This window comes from Heptranchias perlo, chromosome 4, assembly GCF_035084215.1.
Source record: "Heptranchias perlo isolate sHepPer1 chromosome 4, sHepPer1.hap1, whole genome shotgun sequence".
NCBI classification, from domain to species: Eukaryota; Metazoa; Chordata; class Chondrichthyes; order Hexanchiformes; family Hexanchidae; genus Heptranchias; species Heptranchias perlo.
In genome coordinates this window covers 453,414-466,921 of record NC_090328.1, presented here as the reverse complement: position 1 = coordinate 466,921, position 13,508 = coordinate 453,414, and the positions used below count along the sequence as shown (strand labels likewise).

The 13,508-nt window shown below is 46.8% G+C and overlaps 1 protein-coding gene across 1 annotated transcript in view; it reads left to right on the top strand.

Moving 5' to 3' along the window:
• cplane1 (ciliogenesis and planar polarity effector 1) overlaps positions 1-13,508 on the top strand; it is a 211,492-nt gene that overhangs the window by 127,363 nt on the left and 70,621 nt on the right. The window contains exon 31 of the mRNA XM_067982079.1: positions 7,083-7,160. Coding sequence (XP_067838180.1) covers positions 7,083-7,160 — 78 coding nt within the window. The remainder of the gene's footprint in view (positions 1-7,082; positions 7,161-13,508) is intronic.

The window sequence follows — 13,508 nt, the reverse complement described above, 5'->3', positions numbered from 1 at the left end:
GAGAGCGGGGAGGGGCGGACCGAGAGCGGGGAGGGGCGGACCGAGAGCGGGGAGGGGCGGACCGAGAGCGGGGAGGGGCGGACCGAGAGCGGGGAGGGGCGGACCGAGAGCGGGGAGGGGCGGACCGAGAGCGGGGAGGGGCGGACCGAGAGCGGGGAGGGGCGGACCGAGAGCGGGGAGGGGCGGACCGAGAGCGGGGAGGGGCGGACCGAGAGCGGGGAGGGGCGGACCGAGAGCGGGGAGGGGCGGACCGAGAGCGGGTCACAGCACAACACAACAAAACAAAACTGCAGTGTAACGTCACAGGTAAGGCAGGTAGGTGGTTGGTGGTGAGAATCTCTTCTGTTTTCTTCTTTCTTCAGGCTGTGGGCTCAGTAACTTATAGCATAAAACTAAATTTTTAAAAAAAATACTAAACTTAATTTAGTTGTAGCAAGTAGCGTTTTTTAGTGAATCAAGGTCCCTAGTGTAGTTAACATTCTCTAAATTAAGAGTAATTTAAAGGAGTAAACTCCTTAAAGGGAGTAACTAACGAGCTTAATCTAGGGCAAGTCATGGCAGCAGAGCTCGCACCCGTGATATGCTCCTCCTGCACTATGTGGGAAGTCATGGACACTACCAGTGTCCCTGGCGACCATGTGTGCAGGAAGTGTGTCCAGCTGCAGCTACTGGCTAACCGCATTTCGGAGCTGGAGCTGCGGGTGGATTCACTGTGGAGCATCCGCGATGCTGAGATTATCGTGGATAGCACGTTCAGTGAGGTGGTCACACCGCAGGTAAAGATTACGCAGGCAGAAAGGAAATGGGTGACCGCCAGGCAGAGTAAAAGGACGAGGCAGGTAGAGCAGGAGTCCCCTGGGGCCATCTCCCTCTCAAACAGATATTCTGCTTTGGATGTTGTTGGGGGAGATGGCTTATCAGGGGAATGCAACAAGAGCCAAGACCGTGGCACCATGAGTGACTCAGCTGCACAGGAGGGGAGGAAGAAGATTGGGAGAGCAATAGTGATAGGAGATTCAATTGTAAGGGGAACAGATAGGTGCTTCTGCGGCTGCAGATGTGACTCCAGGATGGTATGTTGCCTCTCTGGTGCTAGGGTCAAGGATGTCACGGAGCGGCTGCAGGACATTCTGAAGGGGGAGGGTGAACAGCCAGAGGTCGTGGTCCATATCGGTACCAACGACATCGGTTAAAAAAAAAAGGGATGAGGTCCTGCAAGCAGAATATAGGGAGTTAGGAAATAAATTAAAAAGGTAGGAATCTCAGGATTACTCCCAGTGCCACGTGCTAGCGAGAGCAGAAATAGAAGAGACCAGATGAATGTGTGGCTTGAGAGATGGTGTAGGAGGGAGGGATTTAGATTCCTGGGACATTGGGACTGGTTCTGGGGAAGGCGGGACCTGTACAAGCTGGACAGGTTACACCCAAGCAGGACCGGGACCAATATCCTCGCGGGGGCATTTGTTGTTCTGTTGGGGAGGGTTTAAACTAGTATGGCAGGGGGATGGGAACCAATGGGCAGGTACAGATAGGACAAATTCAGACCAGGAAACGGGAAGTAGAAAAGCAGTTAGTGACGTAGTTAGTGACTCAGAAAGGCAAAAGAAGCAAAGGTTAAATAGTGTTCAGCACAGGAATTTGATGGGGTTAAAGGGTATATACTTCAATGCAAGGAGTATTACAAACAAAGCAGATGTGCTAAGGGCACAGATAGACACATGGCAGCATGATATCGTTGCTATAATGGAAACCTGGCTTAAAGAGGGGGATAATTGGCAGCTCAATATCCCTGGATATAGAGTTTTCAGGCAGGATAGAGTGGTAAAAAAGGAGGGGGGTAGCATTGTTGGTTAAAGAATCAATTACAGTTGTGAGAAGGGATGATCTGCTAAATGGATCATCAATCGAGGCCATATGGGTTGAGCTAAGAAATAAAAAAGGGACAGTCACACTACTAGGAGTGTACTATAGACCCCCGAATAGCGAAAGGGAGACAGAAGAACAAATATGTAGGCAAATTTCTGAGTGCAAAAATAAGAGGGCAATAATAGTAGGGGACTTTAACTACCCGAACATCAACTGGGATTCAAACAGTGTGAGGGGCACAGAGGGCGCAACATTCTTGATCAGTGTCCAGGAGAACTTTTTTAGCCAGTACGTGACAAGCCCAACAAGAGGGGATGCAATTCTAGATTTAGTCCTGGGAAATGAAGATGGGCAAGTGGGTGAAGTGACAGTGGGTGACCATATTGGGGATAGTGACCACAATTCAGTTAGTTTTAGCATTATTATGGAAAAGGACAGAGTTAAATCAGGAGTAAACGTTTTAAATTGGGGGAAGACAAATTTTACAGAACTAAGAGGTGATTTTGCAGAAGTGGACAGGACACAACTACTTGAGAAATCAGTGGCAAGCCAGTGGGAGGCACTAAAAAGTGAAATTCTACGGGTACAATGCAGACACGTCCCCTCAAAGATAAAGGGTTGCGCTGCCAAATTTAGAGCCCCTTGGTTGTCTCGAAGTATACGGGGCAAGATAAAGCAGAAAAAGAAAGCTTATGACTGTCACAGAAAACTAAATACTGCAGAAAGCCTCAAGGAGTATAGAAAGTACAGGGATGACGTAAAAAAGGAAATAAGGAAAGCAAAGAGAGGGCATGAAAAAATATTAGCTACTAAGATTAAAGAAAACCCAAAGATGTTTTATCAGTGCATTAAGAACAAGAGGATGGCTAAGGAAAAGGTGGGACCTATCAGGGATGATAAGGGTAACTTGTGTGTAGAAGCAGAGGATGTGGGTAGGGTTTTAAATATTTTGTCTCCGTATTCACAAAGGAAAGGGATGATCCAGACGTAGTAGTTAAAGAGGAGAGGTGTGAAATATTGGATAAGGTAAACATAACGAGAGAGGAAGTACTAGAGGGACTGGAATCCTTGAAAGTTGATAAGTTACCAGGGCCGGATGGATTGTTTCCTAGGCTATTGAAGGAAGCCAGGGAGGAAACAGCGGATGCTCTGAGGATCATTTTCCAATCCTGACTAGATACAGGGGAGGTACCGGAGGACTGGAAGACTGCAAACATAGTACCATTGTTTAAAAAGGGTACAAGGGAAAGGCCGAACAATTATAGGCCGGTCAGTCTTACCTCGGTGGTGGGTAAACTATTAGAATCAATACTGAGAGATAGGATAAACTGTCACTTAGAAAGGCATGGTTTAATCAGGGATAGTCAGCATGGATTTGTTCAGGGAAGGTCATGCCTTACAAATGTGATTGAATTCTTTGAGGAAGTGACGAGGAGGATTGATGAGGGTAGTGCAATGGATGTTGTCTACATGGATTTTAGTAACGCATTTGACAAGGTCCCACATGGCAGACTGGTCAGAAAGGTAAAAGCCCATGGGATACAGGGAAATGCAGTGAATTGGATCCAAAATTGGCTCAGTAACAGGAAACAAATGGTAAAAGTCAATGGATGTCTTTGCGAATCATAGAATCATAGAAAATAGGAGCAAGAGTAGGCCATTCGGCCCTTCGGGCCTGCTCCGCCATTCAAAATGATCATGGCTGATCATCTAACTCAGTACCCTGTTCCCGCTTTTTCCCCATATCCCTTAATCCCTTTAGCATTAAGAAATATATCTATCTGCTTCTTGAATATATTTAATCACTTGGCCTCCACTGCCTTCTGCGGTGGAGAATTCCACAGGTTCACCATCCTCTGAGTGAAGAAATTTCTCCTCATCTCAGTTCTAAATGGCATTCCCCGTATCCTGAGACTGACCCCTGGTTATGGATTCCATCGGGAACATCCTCCCTGCATCTAGTCTGTCCAGTCCTGTTAGAATTTTATGTTTCGATGAGATCACATCTCATTCTTCCAAACTCTAGTGAATATAGGCCTAGTCGACCCAATATCTCCTCATATGTCAGTGCTGCCATCCCAGGAATCAGTCTGGTAAACCTTCGTTGCACTCCATGGCAAGGAAATCCTTCCTCAGATAAGGAGACCAAAACTGCACACAATATTCCAGATGTGGTCTCACCAAGGCCCTGTATAACTGCAGTAAGACATCCCTGCTCCTGTACTCAAATGCTCTTGCAATGAACGCCAACATACCATTCGCCTTCCTAACTGCTTGCTGCACCTGAATGCTCACTTTCAGCGACTGGTGTACAAAGACACCCAGGTCTCGTTGCACCTCCCCTTTTCCCAATCTATCACCAATCAATTAATAATCTGTTTTTCTATTTTTACAACAAAAGTGGATAACCTCACATTTATCCACGTTATACTGCATCTGCCATGTTCTTGCCCACTCACCCAACTTGTCTAAATCACATTGGAGCCTCTTTGCATCCTCCTCACAGCTCACATTCCACCCCAGCTTTGTGTCGTCTGCAAACTTGGAAATGTTACATTCAGTTCCCTCATCCAAATCATTGATATATATTGTGAATAGCTGGGGCCCAAGCACTGATCCCTGCGGTACCCCACTAGTCACTGCCTGCCACCCGGAAAAAGATCTGTTTATTCCTACTCTCTGTTTCCTGTCTTTCAACCAATTCTCAATCCATGCCAGTATATTCCCCCCCTGTGCTTTAATTTTGCACACTAACCTCTTGTGTGGGACCTTATCAAAAGCCTTCTGAAAATCCAAATACACCACATCCACTGGTTCTCCCCTATCTATTCTACGAGTTACCTCCTCAAAAAACTCCAGTAGATTTGTTAAGCATGATTTCCCTTTCATAAACCCATACTAACTTTGTCCAATCCCGTTAATGCCTTCCAAGTGTTCTGTTAACACATCCTTTATAATAGACTCTAGCATTTTCCCCACTACTGATATTAGGCTAACTGGTCTGTAATTCCCTGTTTTTTCTCTTCCTCCTTTTTTAAATAGTGGGGTTACATTTGCCACCCTCCAATCTGTAGGAACTGTTCAATAGTCTATAGAATTTTGGAAGATGATCACCAATGCATCCACTATTTCCAGGGCCACTTCCTTTTGTACTCTGGGATGTAGATTATCAGGCCCTGGGGATTTGTCAGCCTTTCGCCCCATTAATTTCCCAGCACTATTTTTTCACTAATACTGGTTTCCTTCAGTTCCTCCCTCTCACTAGACCCTTGGTTCCCTAACATTTCCGGGAGGTTATTTGTGTCCTCCTTTGTGAAGACAGAACCAAAGTATGTGTTTAATTGTTCTGCCATTTCTTTGTTCCCCATTATAATTTCCCCCATTTCTGACTGTAAGGGACCTACATTTGTCTTCACTAATCTTTTTCTCTTGACATATTTATAGAAGCTTTTACAGTCAGGTTTTATGTTCCCTGCTAGTTTACTCTCATACTCTATTTTTCCCCTCTTAATCAATCTCTTTGTTCTCCTTTGCTGAATTCTGAACTGCTCCCAATCCTCAGACTTGCTGCTTTTTCTGGCAAATTTATATGTCTCCTCTTTGGATCTAATACTATCCCTAATTTCTTTTGTAAGCCACGGTTGAGCCACCTTTCCTGTTTTATTTTTGTGCCAGACAGGAATGAATAATTGTTGTAATTCCTGCACACGTTCTTTAAATATTAGCCATTGCCTATCCACCGTCATCCCTTTTAGTAAAGTTCCCCAATCTATCATAGCCAATTCGCACCTCATACTTTCGTAATTTCCTTTATTTCGATTCAGGACCGTAGTTTCAGATTCAACTACTTCACTCTCCATCTTAATGAGGAATTCTATCATGTTATGGTCCGTTTCCAGTGGTGTGCCACAGTGTTGGGTCCCTTGCTGTTTGTGCTATATATTAATGATTTGGACTTGAATGTAGGGGGCATGATTGGCAAATTTGCAGACGACACAAAAATTCGCCATGTAATTGGTAGTGAAGAGGATAGCTGTAGACTCCAAGATATCAGTGGGTTGGTGGAGTGGGCAGAGAAGTGGCAAATGGAGTTCAACCTGGAGAAGTGTGAGGTAATGCACTTTGGGAGGGCAAACAGTAAAAAGGAATACGCAGTAAACGGGAATATATTGAGAGGGGTAGAGGAAGTGAGAGACCTTGGAGTGCATGTGCACAGGTCCCTGAAGGTGGCAGTACAGGTGGATAAGGTTGCGAAGAAGGCATAAGGAATGCTCTCCGTTATTAGCCGAGGTATAGAATACAAAAGCAGGGATGTAATGATGGAACTGTATAAAACGCTGGTAAGGCCACAGCTGGAGTATTGTGCGCAGTTCTGGTCACCACATTACAGGAAGGATGAATTTCCTTGGAGCAGAGGAGGCTGAGGGGAGACTTGATTGAGGTGTACAAAATTATGGGGGACCTAGATAGAGTCGACAGGAAGTAACTGTTTCCCCTAGCGGAGAGTTCAAGAACTAGAGGACAGAGATTTAAGCTGATTGGCGGAAGGATTAGAGGGGACATGAGGAAAAACTTTTTTACCCAGAGGGTGGTGGGTGTATGGAATTCGCTGCCTGAATTGGTGGTAGAGGCAGGGACCCTCAACTCTTTTTAAAAGTACCTGGACCTGCACCTAAAGTGCTGTAAGCTGCAGGGCTACGGACCAGGTGCTGGAAGGTGGGATTAGAATGGGCACCTGGTTGTTCTTCGAGCCGGTGCAGACACGAATGGCCCCCTTCTGTGTTGTATCTTTTCTATGGTTCTATGTTGATAGCTGATCACAGTCCTGTATGGAGCAGCAATCCGACAGCCTACAGGGTACTAGTAATGTGTACACTGTTAGCGCACAGTGTCACAGTGGGTATGCTGTGATCAAGCACAGTATTAGTGTACAGGGACAGTGCTGAATGGGCCTCATTAGGAACAGGAAGAGGCCATTTAGCCCTTGAGCCTGGTTCCGCCATTCAGTGAGATCATGGGCTGATCTGTGAACTAACTCCACGTACCTGCCTCAGCCCCATATCCCTTAATATCTTTGGTTAACAAAAATCTATCAATCTCAGATTTAAAATGAACAATTGAGCTAGCATCAACTGCTGTTCGCGGAAGAAAGTTCCCAACTTCTACCACCCTTTACGTGTAGAAGTGTTTCCTGAATTATTGCTGTTTGCTTGCAGAGGGCAGATAGACAGTGTGACCGGGAATCCCTGCTCTCCTCAGACCACATCTGAAAACTCGATGGCAGCAACAGAGAGGTGAGGAATGATTGTAACCAGTACGCTCGATCTCTGGGGCTGCAGGTAACCCCAATCTAATCCATCTCCGATAATCAAGGAAAATGGATCAAAGGCAAGTTAATAGTTCCGAGGTACAGAGCAGCCATGACTAAATATATGGCGAAACAGGCTGATTGGTTGATTCCTGTCCCTGTGTTCCTAAGGGGAGAGGACAAAGGGAAAAGTATTAAATAACAGGATGGAACGGCGGGGGGAGAGGAGAGAGAGAGAGTATTCAATAACTGGGGAGAGGGGAGAGAGTGTTCAATAATAGGGAGAGGGGAGAGAGTGTTCAATAACTGGGGAGAGGAGAGAGAGTGGTGCAAGCTGGAGGGATTCAAATTCCTGGGCCATTGGAACCGGTTCTGGGGGAGGTGGGACCAGTACAAATTGGACGGTCTGCATCTGGGCAGGACTGGAACCAATGTCCTAGGGGGAGTGTTTGCCAGTGCTGTTGGGGAGGGTTTAAACTAATGTGGCAGGGGGATGGGAACCGATGCAGGAAGTCAGTGGGAAATAAAGTGGTGACAGAAACAAAAGGCAGTAAGGGAGAGTGTACAGAACATGACCGGACAGATGGTCTGAGAAAGCAGGGCAAAGACCAAGGGAAGTCTAGATTAAACTGCATTTATTTCAATGCAAGAAGTCTGATGGGCAAGGCAGATGAACTCAGGGCATGGATGGGTACATGGGACTGGGATGTTATAGCTATTACTGAAACATGGCTAAGGGAGGGGCAGGACTGGCAGCTCAATGTTCCAGGGTACAGATGCTATAGGAAAGATAGAGCAGGAGGTAAGAGAGGAGGGGGAGTTGCGTTCTTGATTAGGGAGAACATCACGGCAGTAGTGAGAGGGGATATATCCGAGGGTTCGCCCACTGAGTCCATATGGGTAGAACTGAAAAATAAGAAGGGAGAGATCACTTTGATAGGATTGTACTACAGACCCCCAAATAGTCAACGGGAAATTGAGGAGCAAATATGTAAGGAGATTACAGACAGCTGCAAGAAAAATAGGGTGGTAATAGTAGGGGACTTTAACTTTCCCAACATTGACTGGGACAGCCATAGCATTAGGGGCTTGGATGGAGAGAAATTTGTTGAGTGTATTCAGGAGGAATTTCTCATTCAGTATGTGGATGGCCCGACTAGAGAGGGGGCAAAACTTGACCTCCTCTTGGGAAATAAGGAAGGGCAGGTGACAGAAGTGTTAGTGAGGGATCACTTTGGGACCAGTGATCATAATTCCATTAGTTTTAAGATAGCTATGGAGAAGGATAGGTCTGGCCCAAAAGTTAAAATTCTAAATTGGGGAAAGGCCAATTTTGATGGTATTAGACAGGAACTTTCAGAAGTTGATTGGGAGAGTCTGTTGGCAGGCAAAGGGACGTCTGGTAAGTGGGAGGCTTTCAAAAGTGTGTTAACCAGGGTTCAGGGTAAGCACATTCCTTATAAAGTGAAGGGCAAGGCTGGTAGAAGTAGGGAACCTTGGATGACTCGGGAGATTGAGGCCCTAGTCAAAAAGAAGAAGGAGGCATATGACATGCATAGGCAGCTGGGATCAAGTGGATCCCTTGAAGAGTATAGAGATTGCCGGAGTAGAGTTAAGAGAGAAATCAGGAGGGCAAAAAGGGGATATGAGATTGCTTTGGCAGATCAGGCAAAGGTGAATCCAAAGACCTTCTACAAATACATAAAGGGCAAAAGGGTAACTAGGGAGAGAGTAGGGCCTCTTAAGGATCAACAAGGTCATCTATGTGCGGAACCACAAGAGATGGGTGAGATCCTGAATGAATATTTCACATCGGTATTTACGGTTGAGAAAGGCATGGATGTTAGGGAACTTGGGGAAATAAATAGTGATGTCTTGAGGAGTGTACATATTACAGAGAGGGAGGTGCTGGAAGTCTTAACGCGCATCAAGGTAGATAAATCTCCGGGACCTGATGAAATGTATCCCAGGACGTTATGGGAGGTTAGGGAGGAAATTGCGGGTCCCCTAGCAGAGATATTTGAATCATCCACCGCTACAGGTGAGGTGCCTGAAGATTGGAGGGTAGCAAATGTTGTGCCTTTGTTTAAGAAGGGCGGCAGGGAAAAGCCTGGGAACTACAGACCAGTGAGCCTGACATCTGTAGTGGGTAAGTTGTTAGAGGGTATTCTGAGGGACAGAATCTACAGGCATTTGGAGAGGCAGGGACTAATTAGGAACAGTCAGCATGGTTTTTTGAGAGGAAAATCATGTCTCACGAATTTGATTGAGTTTTTTGAAGGGGTAACCAAGAAGATAGATGAGGGCTGTGCAGTAGACGTGGTCTACATGGACTTCAGCAAAGCATTTGACAAGGTACCGCATGGTAGGTTGTTACATAAGATTAAATCTCATGGGATCCAAGGTGAGGTAGCCAATTGGATACAAAATTGGCTTGACGACAGAAGACAGAGGGTGGTTGTCGAGGGTTGTTTTTCAAACTGGATGCCTGTGTCCAGCGGTGTGCCTCAGGGATCGGTGCTGGGTCCGCTGTTATTTGTTATTTATATTAATGATTTGGATGAGAATTTAGGAGGCATGGTTAGTAAGTTTGCAGATGACACCAAGATTGGTGGCATTGTGGACAGTGAAGAAGGTTATCTAGGATTGCAACGGGATCTTGATAAATTGGGCCAGTGGGCCGATGAATGGCAGATGGAGTTTAATTTAGATAAATGTGAGGTGATGCATTTTGGTAGATCGAATCGGGCCAGGACCTACTCCGTTAATGGTAGGGCGTTGGGGAGAGTTATAGAACAAAGAGATCTAGGAGTACAGGTTCATAGCTCCTTGAAAGTGGAGTCACAGGTGGATAGGGTGGTGAAGAAGGCATTCAGCATGCTTGGTTTCATTGGTCAGAACATTGAATGCAGGAGTTGGGATGTCTTGTTGAAGTTGTACAGGGCATTGGTGAGGCCACACTTGGAGTACTGTGTACAGTTCTGGTCACCCTATTATAGAAAGGATATTATTAAACTAGAAAGAGTGCAGAAAAGATTTACTAGGATGCTACCGGGACTTGATGGTTTGACTTACAGGGAGAGGTTAGACAGACTGGGACTTTATTCCCTGGAGAGTAGGAGGTTAAGGGGTGATCTTATAGAAGTCTATAAAATAATGAGGGGCATAGATAAGGTCGATAGTCAAAATCTTTTCCCAAAGGTAGGGGAGTCTATAACGAGGGGGCACAGATTTAAGGTGAGAGGGGAGAGATACAAAAGGATCCAGAGGGGCAATTTTTTCACTCAAAGGGTGGTGAGTGTCTGGAACGAGCTGCCAGAGGCAGTAGTAGAGGCGGGTACAATTTTGTCTTTTAAAAAGCATTTGGACAGTTACATGGGGAAGATGGGTATCGAGGGATATGGGCCAAGTGCAGGCAATTGGGACTAGCTTAGTGGTATAAACTGGGCGACATGGACATGTTGGGCCGAAGGGCCTGTTTCCATGTTGTAACTTCTATGATTCTAGAGTGTTCAATAACGGGGGAGAGGAGAGAGTGTTGAATAACGGGGGAGAGGAGGGAGAGTGTTCAATAACGGGGGAGAGGAGGGAGAGTGTTCAATAACGGGGGAGAGGGGAGAGAGTGTTCAATAACGGGGGAGAGGGGAGAGAGTGTTCAATAACGGGGGAGAGGGGAGAGAGTGTTCAATAACGGGGGAGAGGGGAGAGAGTGTTCAATAACGGGGGAGAGGGGAGAGAGTGTTCAATAACGGGGGAGAGGGGAGAGAGTGTTCAATAACGGGGGAGAGGAGAGAGTGTTGAATAACGGGGGAGAGGAGGGAGAGTGTTCAATAACGGGGGAGAGGAGGGAGAGTGTTCAATAACGGGGGAGAAGGGAGAGAGTGTTCAATAACGGGGGAGAGGGGAGAGAGTGTTCAATAACGGGGAGAGGGGAGAGAGTGTTCAATAACGGGGGAGAGGGGAGAGAGTGTTCAATAACGGGGGAGAGGGGAGAGAGTGTTCAATAACGGGGGAGAGGGGAGAGAGTGTTCAATAACGGGGGAGAGGGGAGAGAGTGTTCAATAACGGGGGAGAGGGGAGAGAGGAGAGAGTGTTCAATAACGGGGGAGAGGGGAGAGAGTGTTCAATAACGGGGGAGAGGGGAGAGAGTGTTCAATAACGGGGGAGAGGGGAGAGAGTGTTCAATAACGGGGGAGAGGGGAGAGAGTGTTCAATAACGGGGGAGAGGAGGGAGAGTGTTCAATAACGGGGGAGAGGGGAGAGGGTGTTCAATAACGGGGGAGAGGGGAGAGGGTGTTCAATAACGGGGGAGAGGGGAGAGAGTGTTCAATAACGGGGGAGAGGGGAGAGAGTGTTCAATAACGGGGGAGAGGGGAGAGAGGAGAGAGTGTTCAATAACGGGGGAGAGGGGAGAGAGTGTTCAATAACGGGGGAGAGGGGAGAGAGTGTTCAATAACGGGGGAGAGGGGAGAGAGTGTTCAATAACGGGGGAGAGGGGAGAGAGTGTTCAATAACGGGGGAGAGGAGGGAGAGTGTTCAATAACGGGGGAGAGGGGAGAGGGTGTTCAATAACGGGGGAGAGGGGAGAGGGTGTTCAATAACGGGGGAGAGGGGAGAGAGTGTTCAATAACGGGGGAGAGGGGAGAGGGTGTTCAATAACGGGGGAGCGGGGAGAGAGTGTTCAATAACGGGGGAGAGGGGAGAGGGTGTTCAATAACGGGGGAGAGGGTGTTCAATAACGGGGGAGAGGGGAGAGAGTGCTCAATAACGGGGGAGAGGGGAGAGAGTGTTCAATAACGGGGGAGAGGGGAGAGAGTGTTCAATAACGGGGGAGAGGGGAGAGAGTGTTCAATAACGGGGGAGAGGGGAGAGAGTGTTCAATAACGGGGCAGAGGGGAGAGGGTGTTCAATAACGGGGGAGAGGGTGTTCAATAACGGGGGAGAGGGTGTTCAATAACGGGGGAGAGGGTGTTCAATAACGGGGGAGAGGGGAGAGGGTGTTCAATAACGGGGGAGAGGGGAGAGAGTGTTCAATAACGGGGGAGAGGGGAGAGAGTGTTCAATAACGGGGGAGAGGGGAGAGAGTGTTCAATAACGGGGGAGAGGGGAGAGAGTGTTCAATAACGGGGAGAGGGGAGAGAGTGTTCAATAACGGGGGAGAGGGGAGAGAGTGTTCAATAACGGGGGAGAGGGGAGAGAGTGTTCAATAACGGGGGAGGGGGAGAGGAGAGAGAGAGAGAGAGAATTGGTTTGCTAACAGGAAACAGAGAGTAGGCATAAATGGGTCATTTTCAGGTTAGCATGATGTAACGAGTGGAGTGCCACAGGGATCAGTGCTTGGGCCTCAACTATTTACAATCTACATCAATGACTTGGATGAAGGGACCGAATGTATGGTTGCTAAATTTGCTGATGACACAAAGGTGTGGATGAAAGTAAGTTGTGAAGAGGACATAAGGAGTCTGCAAAGGGATATAGATAGGTTAAGTGAGTGGGCAAAAATTTGGCAGATGGAGTATAATGTGGGAAAATGTGAACTTGTCCACTTTGGCAGGAGGAATAGAAAAGCAGTGTATTATTTTGATGGAGAGAGATTGCAGAACTCTGAGGTCCAGAGGGATCTGGGTGTCCTAGTACATGAATCACAAAAAGCTAGTATGCAGGAACAGCAAGTGATTAGGAAGGCAAATGGAATGTTGTCATTTATTGCAAGAGGAATGGAATATAAAAGTAGAGATGTTTTGCTACAGTTGTACAGGGCATTGGTGAGACCACATCGAGAATACTGTGTGCAGTTTTGGTCTCCATATTTAAGAAAGGACATAATTGCTTTGGAGGTGGTTCAGAGAAGGTTCACTCGACTGATTCCTGGGATGAGGGGATTATCTTATGAGGAAAGGTTGGACAAGTTGGGCCTGTATACACTGGAGTTTAGAAGAATGAGAGGTGATCTTATTGAAACATATAAGATCCTGAGGGGACTTGAAGGGGTAGATGCTGAGAGGATGTTTCCCCTTGTGGGAGAGACTAGAACTAGGAGCCACTGTTTAAAAATAAGGTGTCTCCCATTTAAGACAGAGATGAGGAGAAATTTTTTCTCTGAGGGCCGTGAGTCTGTGGAACTCCCTTCCCCAGAGAGCGGTGGAGGCAGGGTCATTGAATATTTTTAAGGCTGAGTTAGATGGATTCCTGATTAACAAGGGAGTCAAAGGTTATAGTAGGTAGACGGGAAAGTAGGATTGAGGTCACAATCAGATCAGCCATGATCTTATCAAATGGCACAGCAGGCTTGAGGGGCCGAATGGCCTACACCTGCTCTTAATTTGTATGTTTG